A 27,881-nucleotide genomic window follows, 5' to 3' on the forward strand; every position below is an offset into this window, starting at 1 on the left:
ACCGCCACGTTTTAATTGGATGCCAGTAAATAACCATCATCGTCATCATCGTGCTCCGACAATATGGCGCCTTGCGCAAATGCCGCATGGTTTTGCGATATAAGCAGTTTAAATGTTCTGTGAACGGCAACAGCGCCGTCGTCAACGCTGAGCGCAGTGCACCTGCATTAGCTAATCTTGCTGCAGCCAGACCCACGGATAGGAATGGCGCCTCCGCGCAGTGCTGGAAAAAGGAGCCAACATCACCGGAAGAATTTCGTTCTTTCTAGGCACCTGCGAACCACGTACAACTGCATCATGAACGATCTGCGAAATTTCAGCCTGTGCCAGTTCGTCAACGATCCGGGAATTGTCTACTTAGTTGTGCCGTTTCTCCTAATTGTCGAATTCGTTGTGAACGTGACAGTTATCAGCAAGGTACCTTGTAAGTACACAGTGCGATGGCAGTGACCGCCCGTGCACTTGTTTCTAATTCTGCATTCGTGGTGTGGTTGTTGGCTCAGCATTCAGCCCGTTGGTTTACCCTAATTGTTTCTCGCTTCCTTCTGTTCAGACACTGAAATTGACTGGAAAGCTTATATGCAAGAAGTGGAAGGAGTGCTAAACGGCACTTACGACTATGCTCATCTTAAAGGGGACACTGGACCACTTGTGTGAGTCTGCAAAACTGTTTGTTACACGGTTGACTATAACCAGCGGATGTGAATTGCGGCTCCCAACAGCTGCAGGTCACAGCTGCTAAGGTAAATTGACAAGTGCAACTACAAAGAACAGCTAACTCTTTCCTGCGGCTATGGTGTTGCGTTGCTAAGCACGAGGTCGCAAGATTCGGCCGCGGCGGCCGCATTTCGATGAGGGCGAACGCCCGTGCATTGGGGCACGTTAAGGATCCCCATGTTGTCAAAATTAAACCGGAGTCCCCCACTACGGCGTGCCTCAATCAAATGGTGGTTTTGGCAAGTTTTTTGGGTGGGTTTTGACAATCCAGAATTCAGTTGTTTCCTGCGACACATTTACTCGTCATTGACTTGCTCACCAACTCGGCTAGTATTTTGACATGCTTGAACGTCAGGTTATTTTAACCCTTTCAGACGCCAATGAATTGACTAAAAACTTACTTTCACCGCATTTCTTGCATATTCAGAATCATAAAAAGCGTACAGCTGCAGAAAAGATTATCAATTTTCAGTTCATTAGTGAGTTTTGTCAAGTTTACAGAATACGGACTCCATGCAAAATCTTGCTAGAGGAACATTACATATGAGAACATCAACTATTTCATGTCTAGCAGGCTTGAAACACACCCATCCAGGCACTTGAAAATTATGCCTGATGTAACACACTGAAAATGAAAGGAGTAACCGGCTACATACAATTACATACTCGCACCGAGCAAGCACACACAACCGTCTACCTTCCCACTTGTTTTACTAAAACGTTTTGAACCAATTATTCGAACTTGAAACATGATTCCAATAAGAACAGTTTCAAGATATATGCGACACATTGTAACTACCATTACTTTCATCAATGCTATTGCTGTTTATGCACTTTCTTGGCATACACAATTGTGTACAGAGCCCTAGAGGGTAATTAGAAGCAGCTCTGACACCTTTTCCACTCAGAGTGTTGTCCCAATCCCAAGCTGAGCATGAGGGGGGGGGGGGGGGGTATTCTGTAATACCCCTGTCAAGCGGGCAAGTTAAGTGCACTTACGGAGTGTCTCACTCGGTTTAAGTGCACTTTGCCCAATCTAAACGTCGCAAGTGGAGTGTCACTCGCTGCAGACTGTACTCCGGTCGAAGTGCGTTCACGGAACGCACTTTGCTGGCCGAGTGCGTAGCCTCGTCGCCAGCAGTTTCAATGGTATAAACTGTAATGCATAAAAAAAGGACACAGAAGTTCATTTTAGTGGTTGAACAGCTCTTGCACACAAATAATAGCCTAAAACGCGTTCATATTCTGTTCGAGCAGGATCAAATGCAGCCTCGTCGCACGCCGCTATGTCGTTCTGGATTGGCTAGGCATTTTTCTTGGCCGGCATTGACTTGCCACACTCTTAAATAAAAAATATTTTCATTTTTTGTTGAAAAAATATAGATTAAGTTTGTTTTAATTAATAATGCAACGTAAGACAATCACTTTTTAGAAGTACTTTTCTTTTTAATCTACGTTTTCACAACACGTGCTCGTAGTCTGTTGCCAGTTTTTTTACTGCAAGTGCACTCTGTTTACCCGTTTAGAACCGCGTAGCCTAAAGTGTCACTCAAGGTCCCCAAGTGCACTTAACTTGCCCGCTTGACAGGGGTATTAGAGTCCACTAAGTGGATTGTCCATTTCAGTGTGCACTAAATGGATAGAGCTGGCGGGGACGATTGGCACCTGCCGTACTGGCTTTGAACTCTGCCCAATCTGTGTGTGCCGACATCGACTGTTCACTTAGTTGGCACGTGATGCACAGTTTCAGAATACCCTCCCTCCCAGGTTTGCTGTTCAGGGCATGGTTTGAAGGACCTTTAACACTTTGAGACAGTGTTCATTTTTATTAAAATTGCTCATTTATGTTGCAGGAACGAAGAATTGGGTATTGGCCCATGCAGGCAGCAGTCATTAAAAAAAAAAAAATCGAAATGCAAACAGCAAGAAGTTGTTCCCAGTTTCAGTGCACTGCACACCACTCACCCACCGTTGTAGCAGCAATCACAGGCACACAGAGGATGTGTTTGTGTGAGCATTTCTGCCACTGTTTCCACAATGCTACAGTGACGGAGTGGTGTACCAAAGAGAATGTCTAATTATACTCTGTCTCACAAGTAACTTGCAGCACTGCTGAAGGCACGAGGTGTACACGGGCAATATTCTTGGGTAGTAAATATATAGTTGGGGATGTAGCCTGTCTGATTATTGTATGGCCGTTAGCAGTAACAAATTGTGAACGATTACTCAAAAAACACTCAGTCTATTTTAAGAGATTAAAGTAAATGTTAAGTTGACTTAGTTTGTATAATTAAAGCTTGTGGCATACCTTGTCAAACACTTTTAAATGTCTGAGAAAATGCAGTCCACAGTGGATCCCATGTTTAGAATGTGATGTCACTTACATGTAAAGGATATAAATTGAGTATCAAACCAACATGTTTTGCAAAAAGCATGTTGTGCCAACAGGAGAAATGAGTTAGATTCGTGAAAAAGATTGAAATAAAACTAGTATGTTGCTTTTACCAGATATGAGTTTGTGAGTTTTAAATGCTGTAACAGATTTGGCTTATAAAATTTATGCATTGTGTTTTGTTGTTCAACTGTGATGGGCAATATGGTATTTCTTATAGTCACAAGGATTTTATTTTCCCTTCCAATCAGCTTGTCACTTACCATATGAGAACAGTGTTGCTTGCATGCTTTTAAATTGCTAGCTACTTCGTGTAAAGCAGCAAGCAAAAGACGCGCATTGCGGTCACTGGAACTTAAGATGAAATTCAAGCGCACAAGTATGGTGGGCTGCAAGAGTGTTTTTCTGTCGGTGTTTTAGGTACCCTGCCGGGTTTGTGTACATCTTCATGGCTCTGTACTACATCACTGACCACGGGACGAACATTGCTCTTGCCCAGTACCTGTATGCTGGGCTCTACCTCTTCACCCTGTGCCTCGTGTTCAGCTTGTACAACAAGACTTGCAAGGTGCTTCATTGCCACTTTCCTTGCGCTGAGCTTGCAGCCGCTGTTATGCATACAAACAGCAAAGAAAATCAAAATTTTTCGTTTCATTCTTTTTGACACAATCAGACATAGGTGCTCGGTGGGCACTTGACAATTTCTATGAAAATTATGTAGTTATGTAATGTCTAGATGTTGCCCCAAGAAATCTTGCAATGAATTTAGTTCTGAAAAAAAGAGAGAAAAAAAGCAAGCTAAAAATAAAGTATGTACATATCTGAACTTCAAATGTTTGTTACGTAAGAACTGTTTTGTTTCTGTATGTCTTCTTTATAATTATATTGTTATTATACCACTTTATTTGACACATACATATCTCTGCTTTACTTTTACAGATTGAGTTTTTGGAATAAGTTAGAATGGCTCAGTTTATTATGTGTGTAGTTACATTTACATGCAAATTTGCACATCTACAGAAAACATCAGGTTTTAATTTTTCACATTCCACATGTTTAAAAATTTCGTGCATTTCTTTTCTCAAATGGGTGAAATGAACATGAGACGCATCTGCGATGTGAAAATTTTGCGCACTGTCAGCATAAATTCATTCGTGACAATCCAAAAAGACTAATAGTATGTAGACGTGGGTGAATATCAACTTTTTCGAATACGAATAGTAAGTATTGAGTTAAATGCAGATGCACATTACACACAAGCAGGAATACCTACTTATAAGGTACTGCACCTGTGCTGACTATTGTATAATAAGGACAGCTGTCACGGAAAAAGGATCAGTTTTCAACACAAGATCACCAATAGTCATATAAAAAGAACTGCACCAATAGGTTGCGAAGCCTGGTTGCAAACAAGCTTTCCAAGAAATAATGGCTGCTGTATGACTAGCTTTCCAAAAAACGCTAAATAAATAATTGCCAAGAAAAATCGGAAGTTGTGGGGTAAAAAAGACTGGCTGAAGGATTTGTATGCCGTACACACATCTATAATGGCCCATTGTAAGGGAAACATCGCAAGTTATAGCATAACATATAAATAATGCTATGTGAATAGACTGCCTAAAACACTAAATGACAGACTACAAACAAAAATCACAAAATTTTCATGCGGGCTTCCGCTGGGAAACCAAAAACAAAGCTTGCAATACCCATTTTGTTTCTGCATTGCTTCTAAAACGTTGTTGTTGTCTCACTTCTGATAACTTGCAATACTACATTGTTTAACAGACCTAGAACATAACCAGACTTTACCATTTCGCTGTTGCATAATATTTGGGTAGTTTTTAATATTTGAAAGTACCAAATAATTCTTTTTCGAATACAAATAATTAGTGTGTAGTATTCAAGTCATATTCGAATCTTGAAATATTTGCCCACCTTTACTTTGTGTTTTGAAGCCAACAGACAGTGAAGCCGAGGAAGGCATAGGGAAAATTGTTTAGTTGGAAGGAGTGGTGCTGGCGAAGAGGCCAGATGCAAGAAATTGTGTTGGGATTGCGATCAACCCTTATATCTTATGAGCAACCCTTTGCCATTGCTCAAACCCATCACGCTTGCAATAAAATCATGCAATCGCTTTGGTTGTACTTGCTCTGTCTCTCCAGTGTGAGCAGTGTTGTATTGCACTTATCCAAGGAAGTGCATTGGGGCACAACTGCCGCTGAAGATGTCAGTTCAGCTCTCGCCAGTGGTTTGTCCACTTTCATATTCATTCTCCTTACTATACCTCTGCATTTCATTTACAAAGGATTCTTTCTCTGGCTTCATTGTCTGTTGGTTTAGTATGGTTGTGACTAGCAAAAATCAGGCCCCTCAGTTTGCCTAATTCTCATTCAATATGGGTTGTTGCATTTCCAAGTTTGTCTGCATTTTGGACTACACCATGTATAGAAAACAGCTACAGAGCGATTGCATGTTGTCCTTCCTTGTAATTACATGTGAAGGCGTTGGGATCAGCTTTTCAATTTATGCTTATGGTTAGTGCCAAATTACAAAGCAACAAGTGCTGACCATATATCCTAATTATTACCCTAGTGACTGAGCAGAAGGAAAATGGCTGTTATCAGACAGGCAAATTTAGTGTTGAATTGGGCTAATGCACTTTGCATTGTCAAATGCAATGTTGGAGACTCACTGCTCCATGACAAAATACAGTGGTGGCCATTGTGTATTATAAAAAGCATTTTAACTGAATATTAGTATTCGAAGTATTGCATTAATGTTGCTTTCTTTTTGGTGTGGTGTTCACAAAAATTTCTTGGACGGCAACACGATCGTACACGGTGGCAATTTTCTGATTTGCTGTAGTATTCCATTGCGCATATTGTTTTACTTTTTTGCAAGCGAACATTTTCGCTGTTATAAAGTTATATTGCTCAGCGCGTGATGGACCTGCTGAAGCTTTGTGAAGATTTTTTCGGCGAGAGACTTGCGTAATCAGTTTGCACACACAATGAGAATAGTGTTGTACATTCTCAAATCTACGCAAGCACCAGAAATTGCTCTGAAATGTGTGGTGACTGCATGTATAAATTTCGAATGGACTCGACACATGAGGTTAAGTTTGACGAGCACTGATCTTGCTTATAACCCTCATTGTCACTCTAGCATTGCTTTGTTTTTTGTTTTTGTTTTTCATTCCTTCGGCTCCTTCATCATTACTACAGTGTGACAGTACATGCAGCACAGAGCATACTGCTATCGTAGCACAACACTTTGTTTACAGACTCTGTTCTTGTTGGCCTCTTACTTCAGGACACACTGCAGCGAGTGTGACTACACTTTCACATGTGACAGTGATACTTTGTTGAGCTTGGAATGACTATATGCACAATGTTATAACAGGGCAGGTGTTATAATAGAGGCCGCAGTTACACTGTGGCTCAATGAACACCGCTACATGACAAAGTGGTGGCAGTCAAATGCCGCACTGACAAAACATGCGGCCAGAAGCACTGTGTGGCGCGAAGTGCAGTCTGCTCGTAGAAAAAGTCATTTGAATTTTCTCTTTCTCAGGCTTTATTTATGTTTCAAGTACACAAGTGGCATTCTTGCGCAGTACCTCTTATTTCATGCCAGAGTCAGTTGCCTTGACTGTAAAGCAAACTTTTATTCCTTAATAGCCAACATTGTCCCTTTACTTGCAGTGAAAAGAAATGTTTGTCTAATAGTAATCTCAACAGTCATCGAAATCTTATCTGCAGGTCAAGTCTGTCCGCTACGTATCCATGACTCATCGTACTTTCCATCATAATCGCTAGTGCTTGTGTGGTTTCCAGAATGTACACCACTATTCATGTCGCGAATGCATGCTGATTGACCAAGATTCTTTCGCTATAGAATCGGTGACAACTTTTGGGAAAGTTGGGATACACGTAGGCGCATGTTGTTTTAGTGATAACCTTGTAACAGTGGTTAGCTGATGAAAAACGGTCACTGGAAAAAGACAAACAATGTACATGTGTCAATATGACCACAATGAGCACATTGATAATGTGAACTGCAATTTCTAATGTCGACTGCAGTGTCGGCCTGAGTGGAGGCACAGCTAAACATGTTGCAACCGACAAGCCTTTGCCAGCCATGTCATCGCAAGCATGAGCATAAGCCAAGATGGCCAAAACGCCTGCACCACTCATGCACATGATTGGTGCCACACGTAGGATCACTTTCAATGAAAGTAGCATGTGTCTTTGGTGGGCATTAATTGCTCCTCCAGGTTTCTGGGCACAGTCACCATGACATTGATTTGGCAAAATATATACTTGCTTTGTAGCTTGTTGGGTACACACGTAGTCTAACATATTGTAATGGCGCAATCGCACCACATTAAAACACCACTATGTTTTGCACATAAACCTCACACCATAACCTCAATTTCACATCGTCCTTTTTTCTCACCATCACTTATCTTCGCCTTTAGTCCACAGCATTACTGTCCTCCCTCCCGGTCAACAAGTGACCGCACTAAAGTCATGATCCTGAATGGACTAAAGTTGAACTTGGAGGACGCTTAAGCTTTGCCTTTAAGAGTGGAATGTGATAGCATTCAAAGATCCCTGACTGCTTCTAAGCTTCCCGGCAACTGCAGCTTATGTAACCGTAATGTTTACCGGGAAACGCCCACGGTGAGCGCAATGCACTAAGGCGAGCTTCCTGGCAGAAACGCGGCCTCTTGTACGGGCCGATCCCGGAGGTAGTGCACAGCCGTGCCAAACAAAATTACATCATTTTCAGGTGTTTGTTATTGTATTGGAATTTTAATATTTCAGTCTGAGAAGATTTAACATAAAAGGCATGCGCTGTCGGTGTTTTGTTTCACAATATTTGTTTGTGGGCTGTCATTCTCAAAATTCGGAGGAATAACTTTGTCAAGAATGTAAGACAAGGTATGAGCAACTTCAGTGATAACATGGTGTGGAAATATAACCCGCATATACCGCATGTCATATAACAAGGCGTGGCATATACACATTGTTACGGCTCAACCGAGAGTGGCTACAGTCAGAAGAAGACGATTTGACGTGTGGCGGTGGAATCGGTCTCGGCAGCCATCTTGTTTATGCATCGTTGCCGCTCTTGTATATATCGTAAATACATCTTTACCTGTGACTTCCGCGTCATAACAATATACCTGAGTATTGTTAGGGGGGGGGGGATATTTACTCAAATGGCTAGCACTTGTCCAGTCAAGACTGCACGGAGCGCACAGGTTTGAGCAGGTTTTTCAGTCCGACAGGAGAGCCTCTCACCTAGCCCCACTACGACATCTTTGTCTTCGCCATTGCTCGTGACAATATCCGCGGTGCTTGTGGTCGAAATGGGTTGTCACAGTTGTAACGCTTGAGGTGGGAATTATGTACGATGTTACTTCGTGGTGTGGAAGTTGATGAGGTGGATGCCATGGGAGTTATCTCATAGGTCACAGGAGTCACCTGGTGCAGCACGCGGTAGGGCCCAACATACCGCGGCATTAACTTTTCACAGAGGCCGACACGACGAGATGGGAGCCAGAGAAGAACGAGAGAGCCCGGTGGAAAATTAGTATCTCAGTGTCGACGATCGTAAATGGACTTTTGTGTGGTCTGCGATGACGAGAGCCGAGTGCGGGCTACTGTGCGTGCGACGAGCGCACGCGTGATGGCATCTTGCTCATAGGAAGTCGTGGACGTGGAGGCCAGGAGCAAGGTGTCAAAGGGTAATAAGGAATGGCGTCCAAAGAGAAGATAGAAGGGTGAGTAGCCGGCAGTTTCATGACGCGATGAGTTGTATGCAAATGTGACGAACGGAAGCACAACGTCCCAATCGGGGTGGTGAGCGGAAACGTACGTGGAAAGCATGTCGGTCAGTGTACGGTTGAGGCATTCGGTGAATCCATTGGTTTGAGGGTGATATGAGGTGGTGAAGTTGTGATGAGTAGCACATGATCGAAGTAGATAGTCAACCACACGAGACAGGAAGCAGCGACCACTATCTGTGAGTAGGCGACGTGGAGCACCATGTTGGAGGATGACGTCGTACAGTAGGAAGTCGGCTACGTCTGTGGCGCAGCTGGTTGGCAACGCTCGAGTAATTGCATATCGCATGGTATAATCTGAAGCGACTGCAATTCATTTGTTGCCTTTTGTGCAAATTGGAAAGGGCAAGTCCAGGCCCACTCGATAACACGGCTCAGGTGGAATGTCAATTGGCTGAAGAAGACCAGCAGGTTGAGTCGCAGGTTTCTTGCGATGCTGACACAGGTCACAAGATGTTATGTAGCAGCAAACGGAACGATAAAGGCCCAGAAAAAACGTCGTATGCGATCATAAGTTCTGGAGACGCCTAAGTGCCCAGAAGTTGGGGCATCATGAAACTGGACGAGGACATCCCTGTGCAAATGATGCGGGACAACAAGCAGTTCTGTGCCGTCAGGATGCATGTTGTGGCGGTAAAGAACGTTATCTTGAAGCAATGACATGTTGAGTGTAGGGTCGAGGGTGCCAGATTGCAGACAGTCAATAAGGAGAGCAACAGTGGATCTCTACGTTGTTCGTCAGCCACATGGATGAAGTCTTTTGTTGCTAAGACGTAGGTGTTGGGGTCTGTTTCAATGGAGTCAGATGGTTCAACGTGGCGGTATAGGCACTCGGCATGATTGTGTAACTTGCCAGATTTGTACACTACCGAGAAAATGTACTCCTGTAATCGTAATGCCCAACGGCCGAGCCTCCCTGTGGGGTCTTGAAGTGTTGAGAGCCAGCAGAGCGCATGATGGTCTGCTATGACCACGAACAGCCGTCCATATAGGTACGGACAAAATTTTGCGACAGCCCAGACAAGAGCTAGGCACTACCGCTCACTGATGGTGTAATTCTTTTCAGACTGTGACAGAAGACGACTAGCATACACTATCACATGGTTGGCTCCATTCAGTGTTTGGGCGAGGATAGCACCAACGCCATGGCCGCTTGCATCGGTGTGAAGCTCTGTTCTAGCAGCTGGGTCAAAATGAGCCAGCACAGGTGACAGGTGGTGAAGTGAGGGCAGAAATCAGCGAGGCAAAGGAAGTCACTTGGTCCGCGCCCCAATAAACAGTCGCATCCTTATTGAGTAGGTCCATGAGGGGTCGAGCAACGTCCGCAAAGTTGAGAACAAAACGACGAAAGTAGGAGCAGAGCCCACGAAAGCAGCATACTTCTTGTGTGGACCGTGGAACCGGGAACTCGCGGACAGCACAGACTTTGTGAGGGTCCGGTTGGACACCAGTAGCATCGACTAGGTGTCCAAGTAATTTGATCTGGCGGCGTGCATAGGTGCACTTAGATGAATTGAGCTGGAGACCAGACCGGCGAAATATGTCGAGAATGGCCGACAGACGAGAGAGATGGTATGAAGCTGGGCAAGATAACAGATAACAAAGACAGGTCGACCATTTAAGACCGCATAGAAGAGTGTTCATCATGCATTAAAATGTTGCAGGTGCATTACACAACCCAAAAGGCATGACCTTAAATTGGTAGAGGCTGTCGGGTGTGATGAATGCGGTCTTCTCGCAGTCACGGTCATCGACGGCAATTTGCCAGTATCCCGAGCGGAGATCTAGCGATGAGAAATATTTGGCACCATGGAGGCAGTCGAGTGCATCATCAATTCTTGGGAGAGTATACACATCCTTCTTCGTTACCCGATTGAAATGGCGATAACCAACACAATACCACCAGCTGTTGTCCTTCTTTTTCACAAGCACTATAGGGGATGCCCAAGGGCTAGAGGAAGGCTCTATAACATCTCTATCAAGCATTTTATTTACCTCCTTTTGGATGACTTGGCGCTCAGAGTGAGATACTCGGTAAGGGTGCTTGTGAAGGGGGCTGGCGTCTCCAGTGTCGATGCGGGGGGCCACGACATCTGTACGGCCTAGTGTACTGTTCTCAACATCAAAAACGTCAAGGTAAGAAAATAGGACACCACGAAGTGCTCCACTTTGGGAAGGCAAGAGGTCGGGGGATATCATTTTGTCCAGAAGTGCCTTGGTTGGCGCCGGTATGACAGGTTGGGGTCACGGGGGTCTCAGCGTCAGCAGCGAATGCAGAAAGGGTACATTCTCCCAGAGGTGATAGTTCAGCTAGTGAAATTCCTTGATGAAGAATATGGGTCGAAGTAGAAAAGTTGAGGACTGGAAACAACGTTCTGTTGTTGGCAACAACCACTATGGTATGAGGAAGTGCGATGTTGCGCGAGAGGATCAGATCAGTGAGGGGAGCGACCACATATTCACCATAAGGGACTGGGGGAAACAGTGACATAAGGACGTAGGTAGCAGCTGGAGTGAGTAGTCGTAGAAACTCCACAGAATGTAGGCGAGTGTTACTTGATGCGGCGTCATCAGGACACAATGGCAGGTTGTGCCGCAAAATGCCAGTAGAACAATCGATGAGGGCAGAGTGAGCGGTAACGAAGTCAATACCAAGAATGACATCATGTGGGCAAGCATCGAGAACAGCGAAGAAAACTGAAGTGTGGTGGCCGGCGACAGTAACGCGGGCAGTGCACATACCAAGAACCGGTGTTCGGGTGCTGTCAGCTACTCGCACAGTAGGAGAGACAGCAGGTGTCAGCACTTTTCGTAGGCGGCGTCAGTATCCATCAGAGCAGTAACGGTCGCGCCGTCGATGAGAACACCTGAGCACATTGTGTCTTGAAGTAGGGGCCAGTAGAGGTTTTTCGCTCCTTGTCATTAATGCAGCCTCACCTCCCGGAGCTGCACTGGCTAGATTTCTGGGTAGTGTCCAGAGTAAGCCAGAGAGGGAGAGCGACGGCATTGAGGGGAGTGCGACTGACGACTCTGACGTGATGGCAATCGGCTAGACCAGTGTCGTTTTGCGGCAATATCAGCGTATGTTGATTCAGAGCGCGAAGACAGACGGTGAGGTTCACGGACCGGAAGGTGGTTGTCGAGAAGAGATGTGCTAGAATATGGGCCACGATCTTGGCGGCGGTCACCGGGGAAGCCGTGGGCGGTAATACCGGCAATTGCGGCAGTGGCGTGAAATGAGGCCGAAGCGACACCAAGAAGGGCAGATTCGTCGATCGTCTGGCGTCCTCCACTCAGATGGGATTCTGTAGCAGGATGTGAACTGGGGAGCGGAAGCAGCAGCAGCAACAGTTGGGGTGGTGTGGTGTTCAGTGTGAAGACCGGAAGCGCACATGGGCAGAAGTGCACGACTGGTGGCTTGTGGAAATAGGACACCCATATTTGCAACCTCTTGACGGACGACGGCTTGAATCCGGGATATTGTCGCCAAATGGTCATGAGCAGGTGCCTGATAAGTGGTTGGAGCCATGGCTTCAAGCTCCTGGGGAACAATCCTGGCCAGGTTGTTAGGCGTTGAGAATGGAGGGGGCGTCACGGGATCTTTGCACGAGTAGGTCGCAGCTGTGTTCGGGAGTCTGAAAGCGTTGAGCATTAGCGTCTCATCCCACCTGTGGTACTTGCTGACGCGCTCGTACAATAGGAGCCAATCGTCGACGTCATTGTTGTCCGTGCCACAAAACGTGCCGGGGTCGAGGGGATGTGAAAGGACCACGGTTGCCAGAGCCCCGGGCACGGGCTGCAATAACTGCGTACTGTCTTTGGCCATGGAGGCAGGAGAAATAGTGGAATAGAGCCCGCAACCTCCAACAAAAAGATGTTACGGGGAGTACTTACTAAACAGTAAACGGCTAGCACTTGTCCAGTCAAGACTGCATAGAGCGCACAGGTTACAGCAGGTTTTTCAGTCTGATAGGAGAGCCTCTGACCCAGCCCCACTACAATGTCTTTGTGTTCGCCATTGCTCGTGACAACATATATGGGAATTCTCGCTCACGAAAAACACCGACATTGGATTTTCTGCGACGTGGGGCCCTTAACGCTTTCACGTTAAAAAGGGCCAGTTTTACTGGATACAGTTACGCACAGCTGTCTCTCCTTGTGTTGGAGCACGACCTTGTTGTGGGCGTAACAGATGTCGCCGAGGTCCCAAGTCGAATGTTACTAACAATGTCGTTGATTGTCTCGACCTCATGCTCCAGACATTTTCCACTTTGTCAGCCTTGTTCTTCTGCCACGCAAACACGCTTTTCTCATAGGCTTTCACTACACGGGTATGTTTGGTCAGCGTTTTGGCCGCATTCTACTGCTTGAGCCCACTGTTCATTATGTTTGAACTCCGGAAGATCTTCACTTACGCCCGGTTCTCCTTTAATTTGCACCCTCTGTGGGCCTAGAACTTGTGCTGCTCTATCTTGGGGCTCTCCGTATTCCTGCGCACATCCCCAAGGCAGATGCATCTTGGTTAAACATGAACTTTTTGTTCAGGTCCAACTTGAACTGGTCATTGCAGCTTGTCTCTGGCGGTGTCTTGTTGACCACGGGCTCGTGGTATGTCAGGATAGATTGTGACAGGCACTGCGGCTTGACGGGCTTACCATTATCACAGATGAGCTGCAATCATCATGTCACCAGTCTTGTCTTCTTTACTAATACCCCTGTCAAGCGGGCAAGTTAAGTGCACTTACGGAGAGTGTCACTCGGTTTAAGTGCACTTTGCCAAATCTAAACGGCGCAAGCGGAGTGTCACTCGCAGAAGAGTGCACTCCGGTCGGAGTGCGTTCACGAAACGCACTTTGCTGGTCGAGTGCGTAGCCTCGCCGCCAGCGGTTTGAATGGTACAGAATGCAATGCATAAAAAAAGTACACAGAAGTTCGTTTTAGTTGTTGAACAGCTAAACACAAAATAATTTGTGTTTAGCGAGAAGCGAAACAGCACACTAATGAAGAAAATTATCGTATACGCAGCTTCGTCGCAGGCCGCCGTGTTGTTCTGGATTGGCTAGGTATTCGTCTTGGCCGGCATTGACTTTCCAACACCTCATAGTAAAAGAAATGACGTTTTTATTGAGAAAAAATAGATTAAGTTTGTTTTTATTTATAATACCACGTAAAACAATCACTTTTTAGAAGTTTTTTTTTTCTTTTTTATCTACATATTCAAAAAACGTGCTCGTGTCTGTCGCCATAGTTCTTTACGGCGAGTGCACTCCGTTTTCCCGTTTAGCACCGCGTAGCCTAAAGTGTCACTCAAGATCCCGAAGTGCACTCCCCGTAAGTGCACTTAACTTGCCCGCTTGACAGGGGTTTAACTCACTTCTTTTTCATTTGCCTTTGTGCCTTATTCGCTTTACACCAGGATAATATATACTGCACTCGAACCTCGTTACAGCAAAGTTGAAAGGGGAGTTGAAAATACTTTATTACATTCACTATTGCCCTTTACTGCAATAAATGCCGCATGGGGTACACAAGTTTAAACACGAAAAGGACGGGCTTGTGGCCTGCTGAACCGCTAAGCGGCATGTCATGATGATAGGTGGGGCCTTTTCCTTTGTATTGGGCGATCTACGGAAGCATGAAATTCTGGACATACAGTTGAACCAACTTATAACGATCTCAGATATAACAATCTATCGGTTATAACGACCATATTTCATTGCATTTACGATTTTCCGACCCTCACCATGGAAACCGTTTCCAGATATAACGAACAATTTTTAAAATCTATTCTGCTACAACGGCCGCTTCAAACCTGGTCATGGTAAAAAGAGGGAACACGGGAAGTGCCAAAGCGCGGAAGCGCAACCAAACTGGGTGCTCAGGCTGCGTGGGCCCTGCTCTAGTCCAACCGCAGCGATGATATGGCCATCGAGATGAGCGAGCGAGCACCTCGCACAGATTTTGGAAGCAGAAAAGGAGGTCACGCGTTTTGAAGGCACACCTCCAGGGTGGATGCATGCCATGCACAGCAATGGCGCAGCATAAACAGCATGGCGCGGGGCATGCGCCGGTGCGATATTGGATGCCATGATGGCGTCACTCTCGTTTTAGAGTGCAGATCTGAGGCAGCTGTTCCTGTGGCGAGCGTCGACGTCGTACCTCGTAACTGAGCGAACGAGCACAGTGAAGGATGAGAGCGAACGTGAGCGCAGCGGGAAATGGAAGATGGCGATAGCAAAGAGAGCGCAAGGTGGAAAGCGGAGGAAGAGCGTGCAGCAGAACCATGAGGCCCAGGAGGAGGGTATGGCGAAAGCGTGAGAAGAAAAGCGTTTGCGCGGCTATGATGGGTACGAGCTGGCGCCAGAGTAGCACGCGTCTTTTCACCAAAGCGCTGCATGAGCGGACTCTTGTCTGTGGCGACTGCTGTGAATTGCGCCCTCACGTCACCCGCCACTGCTTCTCAGAATCTCCCAATTAGTGAGGCAGTTGCGCCACACTTCACTCCGTTTGGAACGTGCCGCACGAGACAAATTGTCCGCACCAACCAATATATCACGAAATGAAAACATATAGAGAGAGCTGCGCTCAAATTTCCCATTAGGGAATATTGTTAATTTTCGGTGAATTTTTTATGCAATTGCCCGTGCGACACCATGTGCATTACGCCTGTTTCAATGATTTGGAATGACCGTTTATGTCTTTCCACCTTGTGAACAATGGCTGCTCAAGCGTTTCTGTCACGCGGCGCTACGCGGTACGAACGCTGCACCATGCACTGCCGCCATGCAATGTTGTAAAGGGTCGGCGGTTACTACTCCGTTATCAGGCAGATCACGGTTTGGCAGCGTTTCGTTTACGCATTGCTGATTGCTGAGAATGGTTCGCGGTGATGTTTTACCTTTTGAAAAATCGCTTTTTTTTTTTTCCACCCGAAGCAACATAGATAACGTGATTTTACTGTTCTTGTGTGGCTGACGTGCAGTCGTAATGCTGAGACCATGATGTCCGAGACGTTCACAGAATGGCGGCATGCAGCAGTAGTTTTCGAAGTCAACGCTTCTGGTCAACTATATTAGTACTTTGCTCTCATGTGCAGAATACATCCCGCTGGTAGTGAAACATATCACAAGCTCTCAAGTAAGAAATGGCCGCAGCGCTTGCAGTTTCGAAATGACAGGTGATTGGAACTTGGCGCCGATTTGAAAGAGCTACACGACATCGCATTTCGTTCTTTAGATGGACAATTCAAACAGAAGTTTGCAGCAAGGTGCGGGAACGCAGCGGGAACAAAATTGACACTGAAAATCTGGTTTTCGGACCAAAGTGCTGCCGAATTGTAACTGCTGACGCCAGCTTCAGTGTGGTTAATTTTTCAGCGTATTTAAAGCCGGCTCCATTGATAACGAACTACTGCTATAACGACCACCTTTTGAGGAACTATAAAGTTCATTATAAACAGGTTGGACTGTAGCTGAATTCTACCATATTGTCAAATGTGCCATCTTGTCAGCTCTGATTGGCTTACGGGGCTGCTACGGCATTTGCTCAAAGCGTTTCCATTGCAAATGTCTGGAATGGCAATCCTGGCCTCTATATTATGAGAAAATTATTGTCAGAAAAATGGGGAGGAGGGGAGGGCACATGTGATGAGACCAGAGGTGCGATCGCGCAAACAGCTCACTTTCCGCACGTTCGGTTTGACTGCTACGTCACGAAGTGGGAAAGCTGCGCTACCGCCCCACTGTCTCTACGGCTGCTGACGCAATCACAATTCTGACCGATCACGAGAAGGCAAGCGAAGGAACGGAAAAGTGAGCTGTTTGCGCAATTGCACGCCGGTGTTGCTCGGCAGCATATTTATCAGGGGAGTTTCAAACTGCCATGCCAAGCGAGTGTCAAGCCTCGTGGAAAGCATTTACTCGGCACATTTTCTTAGTTTGGGAGACAAATTTAGTTATAATCTATGGGCAGGACAATTTACTGTCCTCTGGTTGTGCCATGTTGGCACTCTCCCCTTGGCAGGTGCCTCCGTACACACTGGTCCTCATGTGTGCCACCTCGTACCGCATTCACTCCATCTATGTGCTACGGCTGTTCAATGACCCTGTTGCCATGGCCCTGCTGTATGCCTCTCTCAGCTTCCTCATCAGGCGGCGCTGGGTGCTGGGCTGCATCCTGTTCAGGTACGTCTCAGAGTCAACATTTTTTTACCAGGGTTCTTCCCAGAAAATTTTGAGAGGTGGACATTTGAGAACCGGAGGAGAGGCAGCAGCACTTGGTGAATAATGACAACACAACAGACGTTCAACACAACAATGCAAGAGGCATTATTTCTGCAACTGCAGCTTATGGGGGTGCTATTCTGGGTACTTGTTGAAATCTGCCATATTGTTGAAAACTCAAGCTCGCCTCATCTGATTGGTTGAGAGCATGCTCTCAGGCTGCTCTCAGTCAATCAGATTACATTACCTTGAGATTTCAACACGTGTCCAAAATACAGTGAAACCTAATTACTCCGAACACCACAGTAACAAACTTTGCAGATTAACGAACTTATAGAAATCACCTGCTGACTGCTTATAGTTTCAATGTAAAAATATTTCAGTACTACCAACTTCAGAATAATGATCGCTATTCAGTTTCCGTGTCATGTTAACGCCTCAGTACTATGAACTAATATTCCGAAATCTGGGGATTCTTCGGTTTCCATGTATCCTTTATGGCAGCCGATACAGTAGGCTAGCAGACGACAAGGTGCAGACAGTGGATGCCGCGGCACATTAGTTCGGAAAACCCGAGATGGCGCCGGAGGCTACAACGCATCAAGTTTTGCGAGCGCAGACAAGTGTCGCTTAGCAATGGAGGTGCGTCTCTTCCTTCTTTCACCCTTCTTACCGCGCACACCTCTTCTTTTTTTCGTGCATCGTTCCGCGGCCGTACCATCTATGCGTGTGGAGAAATGTAACCACTGTGCTCTTGGGGATGCCACACGGTCTCATTTTTCAAAGTCTAGTACTGCGATCATCCACGTTGTGTGGCTGCTTCCCACTGGCGTCCATGCTTGCCCGTAACAGCGCGCTTGTGGAATCTGGCCACTCGCACTCATAGCTTCCACTGCATAGGCACAGAAAGTTGTACCTGAGAAGTAGGCAGTGGTGGGCAGGTGGTCATAGAGGTGGGCGATCGGCCGGAGTGGTGGGTGGCAAAACCACCACCGCCCACCGTGGGGAGAATCCTGCCTGTACCAATGGTACAATGCTGCTTGTCTTGTTTTGATATAGCACTCTGCATAGCAAAATCATTTAGATAAGCATTTTACCCAAGACTTGCAAATTGCTGCAGTCATGATCAGGCATTCTTTAGCTGTTTCAGCCGAAATAATGTGCACATTCCGAATAATTGCCATCTACCTGACTGTAGTAGAATGTTACACCTATTTCAGTGTCCTGAGAAAAATAAGGAAACAAGCAGTTTCTCATAGTGGCGATCTTACTGTTTGCTTGCTTGCTTGTTGCTAATGAAAAGCATGTAGTAGTGGTTAAAAAGTGGTTTGGGTTGCTGTTAATGTTAATAATGTAGTAGCTGAAAGGAAGGGTGCCTGGCATGTACAATAAGACCATATATTTTCACCAGTTGTTCCACTTGTCAGCCTAGGCTTTGAAATCTCTGACTCAGAATATTCACCTTGGAAACCATAATGATGCAGTGCCACCTAGGAGGTTTGCGCAAAAGAAAGGCCTCTACATTTGTTGTGCTGATGTATATTGGGCACTCGGCAGCTGTGAATCTACTCTGCAAAAGAAATGTCTTTGTTGGCAGCGATGCCCGATATCGATGCCCGATATCGGTGCTTTCGTTATTGTTTTCCACCTTCTGCCCGATTCTTGGCACATCCTCCATTCTGGGTATGTGCTCTGTTTGAGGCTTATCGTCCTCATTGTCATGTAAGCCTAATTTTTGTTGTTGGTGCTGTTTTCATGACGAAGAATAATTGCATGCCAACACGCCCTGCCTGTTGAGGCCTTTGAAACGCATGTGCACATCAACACTCTCATAGTCTGTGAGTGCAGTTCACGAGTAAATCTTGCACAAATTACCTGGCATTATTGCGCAATAGCACAGAGGTTAGCTTGTCCAGCTCCAAAATACACATTGCTGCAGTGACGCGAGTTTTAATGCTAGTGGTAGGCAAAGCTTTATTTTGAGTGCTTACTTGGCTACCCTCTGCATGTTTTGAGCACATTTGCATCTGCCACCTGATGTGTTGCAACCACTTGACTGTTCCGCCACTATTTAAGTTTCTGTGCAAACCCTCCCAGGCTCCCAGGCTTTCCCGACCATGGCTGCTGACTGCTCTCATGCCTAAATAGCTGGCACGCAGGACATCACCTGGGTGTCGAACCGAACCGAAAGCCGTACCCGAGCTGAAATTACAGTCGCAACTGAACCCAAACCAATATTTTTACAGTGTGCCTGAAACCGAACCTGAACCGAAAAAAATAATAATGGCTACCGGTTCAAGCATATAGGGTGCAAATGGGTGCTAAAAAAATAAACGAGTCTTCGAAATAATTTTTTTCCAGTTGGGAAAGAAATGTTTCTAAGCAGAGTACAATCGATTTCTAAAAAAATCAATTCTGGAAAACAATGTGCGTAATTTGGACAATTTTGTCTGCTAAACTAAACAGTTTAGTCAGTGCAAGGCTCCGCGTCACATGCAGTTGCACCAAGATCGCCGCACCGTTTAGCACAAACTGTCCTTGTTCATCGTTCTGCAGCATCAATGTCCTCATTTGCTTTTACAGTAAAACCTCATTAATTTGCATCTGAAGGGAATAAAAAAATGTTGATTTATCGAATGAACACCAAAAACGACACATTTACGATTCTTTTATTGTATACTTTTACTTTGCGAAGAAGTCGGTAATGCTTGTTCGTGGATAGCTGGATGGAAAGGACTAGTTTTTGGAGCTGCAACGACCCCTGAAGTTGTGGGGTCTCACATGTGCTCTTGGGACAAAGGAACGACAATGCAGTAGTGCAGACAATCAAAAGGCCATTTATTGCACCTTGCATACACTAATACATACTAGCCGAATTACAACCAATAGAACATTCACACGGGCGCGCGACAAATCAAGGAAGTCCGACTCACCGCGACCCGATAGCGAGCGAATACGTTCGCCCCATGCTGACACCATCGCCTAGTCGTTCACGTGTACAGTCACGCGAACGGTGGCGCGCTCGAACGATCCGTGTTCGTCCATACCGGTGTCCTGCTCTTAGCCTCGCGCGACAGTCGCGCGAAGCGGGCCGGCGCACGCGCGAAGCGTCCGTGCGTGTTCGTCGCCGATCCCAAGCCAAAGAGCTGACCTTTTTCCCCCAAGTGACTCCGCCGTTCGGTGGCGCCAGCATCGCGACACTACGCAGCATCGCGACACTAGCGCCATCTCTCGCAACGCGCCGCAACCACCGCCGGGCTTAGCCACGCACAGAAGCCGGACTACAGGAGACATGCGGGGAAAACAACATCATGGGACGCGTGAGAATCGCGCATCCCCACATCCCCCCAACCTTAAATCACTACACATACGCCGGCGAAACATGTCACAAGGCCTATCAACGCGCGCGTCGCGAACAAAAGTTAGTACATGCGACAGTGGCGCCGCCGAGTAAATGTCCACGCGTTATCCACAACGTACGAGCCGACATTGACTCTGGGGTTCACCGCTGGCGTCCGTTGGTCACAGCACCACGCCTGCAGATTCGATGGCACGACTCCAGCCCAGGACTCCGGAAACGGCGACGCAGAAGTCCGCACGAGCAAGCGTCGCTCGCGCCCTGCTGACGAGAGCCGCAGTAGCCGTTGGTGACTGCCGGCTCTTTTCTCAGCCGCCGAGGGTTGCGAGCCGGACATTGGCAGCCGCCGAAGTCGCTGCGCCGAATTGACCACAGGCATCTCCAAAGCCTGGGGTAGCTCGATTGTAGTCCGGTGCAGCAGCGCTGACGATTTGCAGGTGACAGCAAACCAGGGGTGACTCCGCTCACGCTGCGTACACTCAACGCACTCGACAAACACTAAAGTAGTGCAAGGGAGAGAAATTCGGCATACGCATCGCCCACGTGGTACGATGTTCAATTCGGCTAGCAAAAATTTCGGGTGGCATTTCAGATGCTAAGTTCACGTGAACAAAGCTTGTTTTTTTTTGTTTTTTGAGTCGAACGAGTAATTTCAATTCGTGCGAGGCGAACTAATGAGGGAAGAAAGGTGCGACATCTCAACACCACGGTCCCCCAGGTTGTGTCCCTCAATGTGCGACAGGCGGCTTTGTTAAGCCTTAGGCCTAATGCGTCGCTACTTTGACAACAACCGGCATCCCCCCAAAAAAAACACCCAAAATGGGCACAAGAACAGGCAGCCGCGAGGAGACGTTAGCTCTGTGAGGTGGTCTACTCCGCTCGGTGCACACAGCATCCGAGTTGACGGCGCCCACCGTCCCAGACGGTGTTGGAGCGCCCGGTGCCAGGCCGCAATACCAGTCAGCCCGTAGCGGCACCCGTGGCCCGCGGCCACCCGGCTCCCTGAGCCTCGACTTCCTAAGTCAAAGATATAGAAGAAGCTATGTACATAAGAAATTCGGACCACCCACGAGGCTTCCGTACTCACTCGCTTCAGGCTTGCCAATGCTCCGCGGGCGCTAGGCCTCGCTCTCCCAGGATGCAGACCACGTGGCTCTCGTACCGACGAGTGTACTTCAAAACACTCGCGAAAAGGCTTAGCATGTCGAAAAGTTCAAACACGCTACAGCAACCGTCGCCTCGCTCAAGAAAGCACACCGCCGACACTAGCGATCAAAATCTACGCTAGGACTACGCTTCGGTTGAAACATCTCGAACCGAGCAAAGCTGTTAAAATTATCGTCCGATGCCCCAAGAGATCCACGTTGGGCAGCCTGATGTGGGGTCTCACATGTGCTCTTGGGACAAAGGAACGACACATAGTAGTGCAAACAATCAAAAGGGCATTTATTGCACCTTTCATACACTAATACATACTAGCCGAATTACAACCAATTGAACATTCACACGGGCGCGCGACAAATCAAGGAAGTCCGACTCACCGCGACCCGATAGCGAGCGAATACGTTCGCCCCATGCTATGACACCATTGCCTAGTCGTTCACGTGTACAGTCACGCGAACGGTGGCGCGCTCGAACGATCCGTGTTCGTCCATACCGGTGTCCCGCTCTAAGCCTCGCGCGACGGTCGCGCGAAGCGGGCCGGCGCACGTGCGAAGCGTTCGTGCGTGTTGGTCGCCGATCCCCAGCCAAAGAGCGAGCGCCTCCGCCCTTTTTCCCCCAAGTGACCCCGCCGTTCGGTGGCGCCAGCATCGCGACACTACGCATGGATGGATGGATGGATGGATGAGGCTGAACCCTTTAAATCGGGCGGTGGCATACGCCACCTAGCCATGGCTATTAACATAATTTGTACTTTGTGGTGGGTGAAATTTCACCCCTGCCTTAATTTTATCCGCCAATCAGATAACCTCTGTTTGGTTATTTCTACCCGCTTAAAGTCTATTTTGCCTTCACTGTCCCTAAACCCCAATGCTTTGAAAAAATCAGCCCCGTTGCCTTGCACTGTAGGGTTAAGCCCCTTACAGAAAAGTATGAGGTGTTCAGCCGTTTCCTCTTCTTCTCCACACGCACAGCACAACGTGTCTATACCTTGGTACTTGACTCGGTACATCTTAGTCCGCAATACTCCCGTCCTGGCTTCAAACAACAAAGAGCTTCCCCTAGAATTATCATAGATATTTTCTTTGGCAATTTCTTGCTTGAAAGTTCTGTATGTTCCCAGTGCTGATTTCGTCTGTATCCCTTTTTCCACAGACCCCTCTCTGTTTCCTTAACCTTTTTCTTAACCGCTGTTTCCTGGTTTACACCCCTCCTGCAGTCCAAATATTTGATTGACAGTTTTCTGGTCAGCTTCCTCCATTTTGTATCAACATTCCTCATGTACAAATAACTGAAAACTCTCCTTGACCACCGCTTTTCTGCCATCTCTCTCAATCGCTCCTCAAATTCTATCTTGCTGCTGGCTTCCCTGCCCTCGAATGAACGCAGCATCGCGACACTAGCGCCATCTCTCGCAACGCGCCGCAACCACCGCTGGGCTTAGCCACGCAGAGAAGCCGGACTACAGGAGACATGCGGGGAAAACAACATCATGGGACGCGTGAGAATCGCGCATCCCCACAAAGTGCAAGCGTATTGCATGTAGCATCATAGCAAAACTCCTCTAAAACAGTTGGAGCATCCACGCCTTCTTTTGCAGTACGACGCGCTGAGAGTACATCGCACGAGTTGTCTTCATCAGATGCCTCATCCACCACACCGAGGGCATCGTTGATGATCTCATCATCGCTTAACCCTTTTAAGGTCAATTTTTTTCGCCATATGCAGCTGCCCAGGGTCAATTTTCTTTATTGCAGATTTAAATTCTTCAGAGGGACCTATTTCGGAAAAATATTTAGTGTTGGTATACAGTAGAACCCCGCTGTTACGTTTTTAACGGGACCGTAAAAGAAAATGTAAGAGCCGGGAAACGCAAGAGCCAGGAAACAGGAAAAATTGAGAAATGGGAGTAGTGTAGAACTGCACACAATATTATTTTAATTCTTACGTGTGAAAAAAAGTAGTTTCGCCCAACAGCCGAAGTATCGATTGCTATCGTCCGTGTAAACTTGTAAACATTCACTTCTTAACTAATTAACAAGCATGGTGTAAGCGCCCACAGGCAAACATGAACACATCACACTCGATGATCGCAGACACGCGCTGTCAAACGCTGGCGTGAGGAATTTAAGCGCCGCTGCAGAAGCGAGCAAGGTGACCTTCGTGCTGTTGTCTATCGCTTCAACGCAAACTCAGCGCTGAGAATACGCAGCACGCACAAAGCTACGAGCCGCCGACGCACCTACACTGCGTAGACTCAGCCCCCACGCAGATCGCTTTCAAGATACGGCCCGCGCGACTGCGCGCCGCCTCGCAGTATGCTGCCAGAGCACAACGCTGCCCGCTATCCCTCCCCCCTCGCTCCTTCGCCGGTGCCTCGAGCGCAACGGAAGGAGGCGCGCTTCCTCCCTGCTTTTCTTTCTTTCGCGCGCGAGACGTGGGCGTCGGCTCCCCTCGCACGCTTTCACTCACACATACCGCCCTTGGAGTTTATACGGCCGTTATCGCCCTTGAAGTTTATACGGAACATCTATGAGCCAAAACCAATTTTAGGGCCACAACGCATCATAGACACCAACTTTAGATAGCAATTGCGGATCTCAAGGGCCATACTTTTACTGGCAGAAACCGAAAATACGTAATAAGTGCCGCCCCCGGCACTTTGGGCGGCCTGCTTTGGGCTAGCTTGCTTTCTGCCTACGCCGCGCAGCGCACCCAGGCATAGGCTGGCCCTTGACTTGTAGTCCCAGATGGTTAAAGTCATGGTGGCTTGGGTCCGGAATCCGACGGTCTGTCTTCAGTGCTCTAACCAGTGGCCGACCTTCTTCCTGTGTGGCTCTCTCAAACTCTACTGCCTTCTGCAACACGCTCTGCCCTTTTCTACTTTCTGGGCCTCGTGTGGTTCCAATTGGTTCTTTTGAGCGCCGTATGCTTCACCAATTGATTCGTTGGGGCGTCACGGACTTCCGCGATTGACTCCTGTTTCTTTTATTTCTTGTACCACGTACCCTCGTGCTTGGCTCTTCGTTGTCATTGTTTTTTCCAAAGTGCTGCACTTGCTCATGTTCGCGCACACGGTCTTGTTTATCCACTTTCTTTTCTTCTTTCCAAACAATGCACTTGGCCTAGCACACTTCACTCATCGCACTGTTCTTGCTTTTTTTTTTTTTTTAGGGGGGAAACTGAAACATGGGGAGTGCTGGAACAGCATTTATGAGCGAAGGTGTGTAACACACAAGTGCTGCAGATTAAAAAAGGGAACCACTTCACAGCAGTTCTCATAGCAGTCGATAGGTTTACTTTGCAAATAATTTACATGTATGTGAGGTCAGCCAAGCCTGTGGTCATGCCCAGTGGGAATGATGACGCCCAGGTGCCGGCCAATGGCGTACGGAAAAATGAACTGGTTCCAAAGCAAACTGGTACAAAATACGGCCTCAGGACGGTTTGTTTTTTCTAACTTGGAAGTTTTGTTTTTGAAGGCACTGAGATGAGTTCCCTTGAAGCATTCCACTGCTTGGCATTATTTTCAATTAAGTTTCCTTTTTGCATATCATCAGCTGTGAAGATGTTTAAAGAAATGTTATTTGTGATCTTACACTTTCATGTAGCTTAAATGCTTTGCATTGTGAGGTTTAGTTATGTCATCTCACAAGATCAAGCTGAAATAATTGCCTCTGCACCTGAGAGAAGGAATGTAAAGAGCAGTAGACTACATCACTGTATAACAAACCACACATAATGCTATTCCACCAATGCCTTTTCTGCCAGCCTGGCTGTCTCAGTGAAGATGAACGTCCTGCTGTTTGCGCCAGCATTGTTTCTTGTCCTGCTGTCTACTCGAGGCCTTGTCAAGACATGCCTGCTGATTGGCCTGTGTGGCCTCATTCAGGTACATTGTCTTTCTTGCCTTTCTTATAATTGACCCGTGTGAAACTGCCAGTAATAACTAGAATGTCCGCAACAGTACGGATGCTGCCTCATGTTAAAAGAGCAGCTATTGCATTATGTTTGCTTGCATGCTGACAGACTCGTGCATCCTGGTGCTACTCGTGCTTAGAAAAACACTTTCTTTGTCAGCTGGTCCTAGCTCTGCCATTCCTGCTAGCCAACCCGGTCTCATACATGATGGGGTCATTCAACTTGGGTCGGGTGTTCCTCTACAAGTGGACGGTCAACTGGAGGTTCCTGCCAGAAGAGCTGTTTGTGGACCGCATGTTTCACTTGGTACTCCTGGCTCTTCACCTTGTTGCCATTCTTTGCTTTCTGCCAAAGTGGATGAGGTAAGGTCCTTGTTTTCTGCTAGTAGGCATGCATCATAATTGAGTGTGTACATTGCACCCATTAGTGCCACATAACAGTATGAACTCAGTGCTTTTCTTTTTTTCTTTTTTTCTGGGGGGGTATTTATTATACAGAAACTAGTGGGCCAGTAGCCAAAGGCTAGTGGAGGCCCATAGTCAATATACTGTGGAGATGGGGTTGCACAAGGCTCTCCCTACGAGCGACGGTCAGGAAAGGGCACAATGATCTTCCACTCTGCTATGCACAAAGGTGTTACGGCAGGGTTCGTCGACTCTTAACACGGTAGAGAATAGACCCTGAAGTCGGATTGCCAACAAACGCAGGTTTTTAACCCAAGGCACAGCGCAGTGCGACAGTCACAGCGCTTACGGGCAAAGGCTTACTGCAAGACTGATCGAGTATGCACCTGCTGCACTTGGGTTAACCGGGCAGCAGTCTACCAAACATGAGAACAAAATGGAGAGTTTTAGTTTCACGTACGCAGGAGCTTTGCGCATGCAAATGTTAGAGTTCTATGTGTGCTATGCACCGCATGCGTGGGACGCTTATAGTTTGGCATACGCAACAGTCTGTTGTTGGCTCAGTGCATCGAGTGGCTGTGCACTGCCACCAGGTGGTTGCACCCTGCAGTGCAACCACCTGGTGGCACAGAGGCCTACCAAACAAACACATAGCTAGTATAGCAGTAACCAAGTGCATTCCGCTTTTCTGCTGGTGTAAATTTTCGGCAGCAGTGTAACCGTGAACACATTGTATCTTTAAATGTATAAAATGTTTTACACTTATGGCGAATTCCATTGGGAGAACAGGAGCAGGGCGCCGCGCAGTGCGGAGTCGGGTGACAGCGCAGTGGAGCAGGGACACTCGACCTGCCACTGGAATACGGCGTGCGTTCGGAGAGCAGGTGGGAGGGGGACGTGTGAGGAGAAATGTACCATGTGACTAAAGCAATCGACGTCCCACTATTCTCTGCAGGAGAGCGGCAAAACACGCGTGATCGTCTTGTAATCTGTCGGGCGTAACACTGTCACCGTTTGCGGCCACGTACTACATACTTTTGTGCAGCGCCGACGCATCCCACAATGTTTCGGCCTGCGAAGATCATCTGAAACTGGAACTTGAATCTGAAGTTGAGTTCCGGCAGCTTTCGCTGCTGTCACCGTCGAGCGTCTCAAGCACTTCAGCAAGGCGCGTGGGAAACAAAACATGAAAACGCTGGCTCGCGCTCTCGCCTACTACGCCACATCGTTATTCTTGTAGGTGGCGTCGTGAGTCTTCATACGCTGTGATTCGCATATCGTAAACAACCAGCGTATTGGTTGCTGCGTTGGAGCGGACCGTTATGCCCGTATTCAAGAACGTTCCTCTAGTCAACACACCACCACGACTCAAGAGAGAAGATGGCGCCGCCATCCCTCCACAGAAGTGGTCACTGAGCTTCATGATCATTCACGGGAATTCATGAGAATTGTCGCGTCTTTATTCTCGATTATTCTGCGCCGTACGACAATTGAAATTTGGAGTCTGATATCTCGGAGCACGGACACGCTAGAATAATTCTTCCGACTGATACTGTGTAGAAACTCGACTGTCTCTAAGTTTTCAATACAATCATACCCACTTACTGTAGTCAACAAAAAATAATTGTTCAATTTTAGTTAATTGGGCTGCTCACAGCAATAATTATCATCTCACTTTGTGCCCCCTTAACCACATAACTTATTTGCACAGGTGGTCTTCGCATGCCTCCCAGTGCCTAACTTTAACAAAACCATAAAGCTTAGTTTTTAACACCCTGTATTATCAGGCGCAGCCGCCAAGCACATGGCTGTATTGGGTAACGTCCTTTTCCTATAAGCTCGGAGAAACCGA

The 27,881-nt window shown here is 47.2% G+C and overlaps 1 protein-coding gene across 2 annotated transcripts in view; it reads left to right on the forward strand.

Annotated features, from left to right (window-relative positions):
- Window positions 1-27,881, forward strand: part of LOC119446845 (lethal(2)neighbour of tid protein) — a 37,964-nt gene continuing 10,083 nt past the window's right edge. The window contains exons 1-6 of one of the 2 annotated variants that reach the window (XM_049664959.1): window positions 1-424; window positions 554-653; window positions 3,530-3,676; window positions 16,982-17,146; window positions 25,476-25,596; window positions 25,785-25,987. In XM_049664959.1, the coding sequence (XP_049520916.1) occupies window positions 205-424; window positions 554-653; window positions 3,530-3,676; window positions 16,982-17,146; window positions 25,476-25,596; window positions 25,785-25,987 (956 nt within the window). In that variant the 5' untranslated portion in view covers window positions 1-204. Of the gene's footprint in view, window positions 425-553; window positions 654-3,529; window positions 3,678-16,981; window positions 17,147-25,475; window positions 25,597-25,784; window positions 25,988-27,881 lie in introns of both variants that reach the window. The other variant, XM_037711411.2, reaches the window with a different exon arrangement.

This window comes from Dermacentor silvarum, chromosome 3, assembly GCF_013339745.2.
Source record: "Dermacentor silvarum isolate Dsil-2018 chromosome 3, BIME_Dsil_1.4, whole genome shotgun sequence".
In the NCBI taxonomy this organism is placed as follows: Eukaryota; Metazoa; Arthropoda; class Arachnida; order Ixodida; family Ixodidae; genus Dermacentor; species Dermacentor silvarum.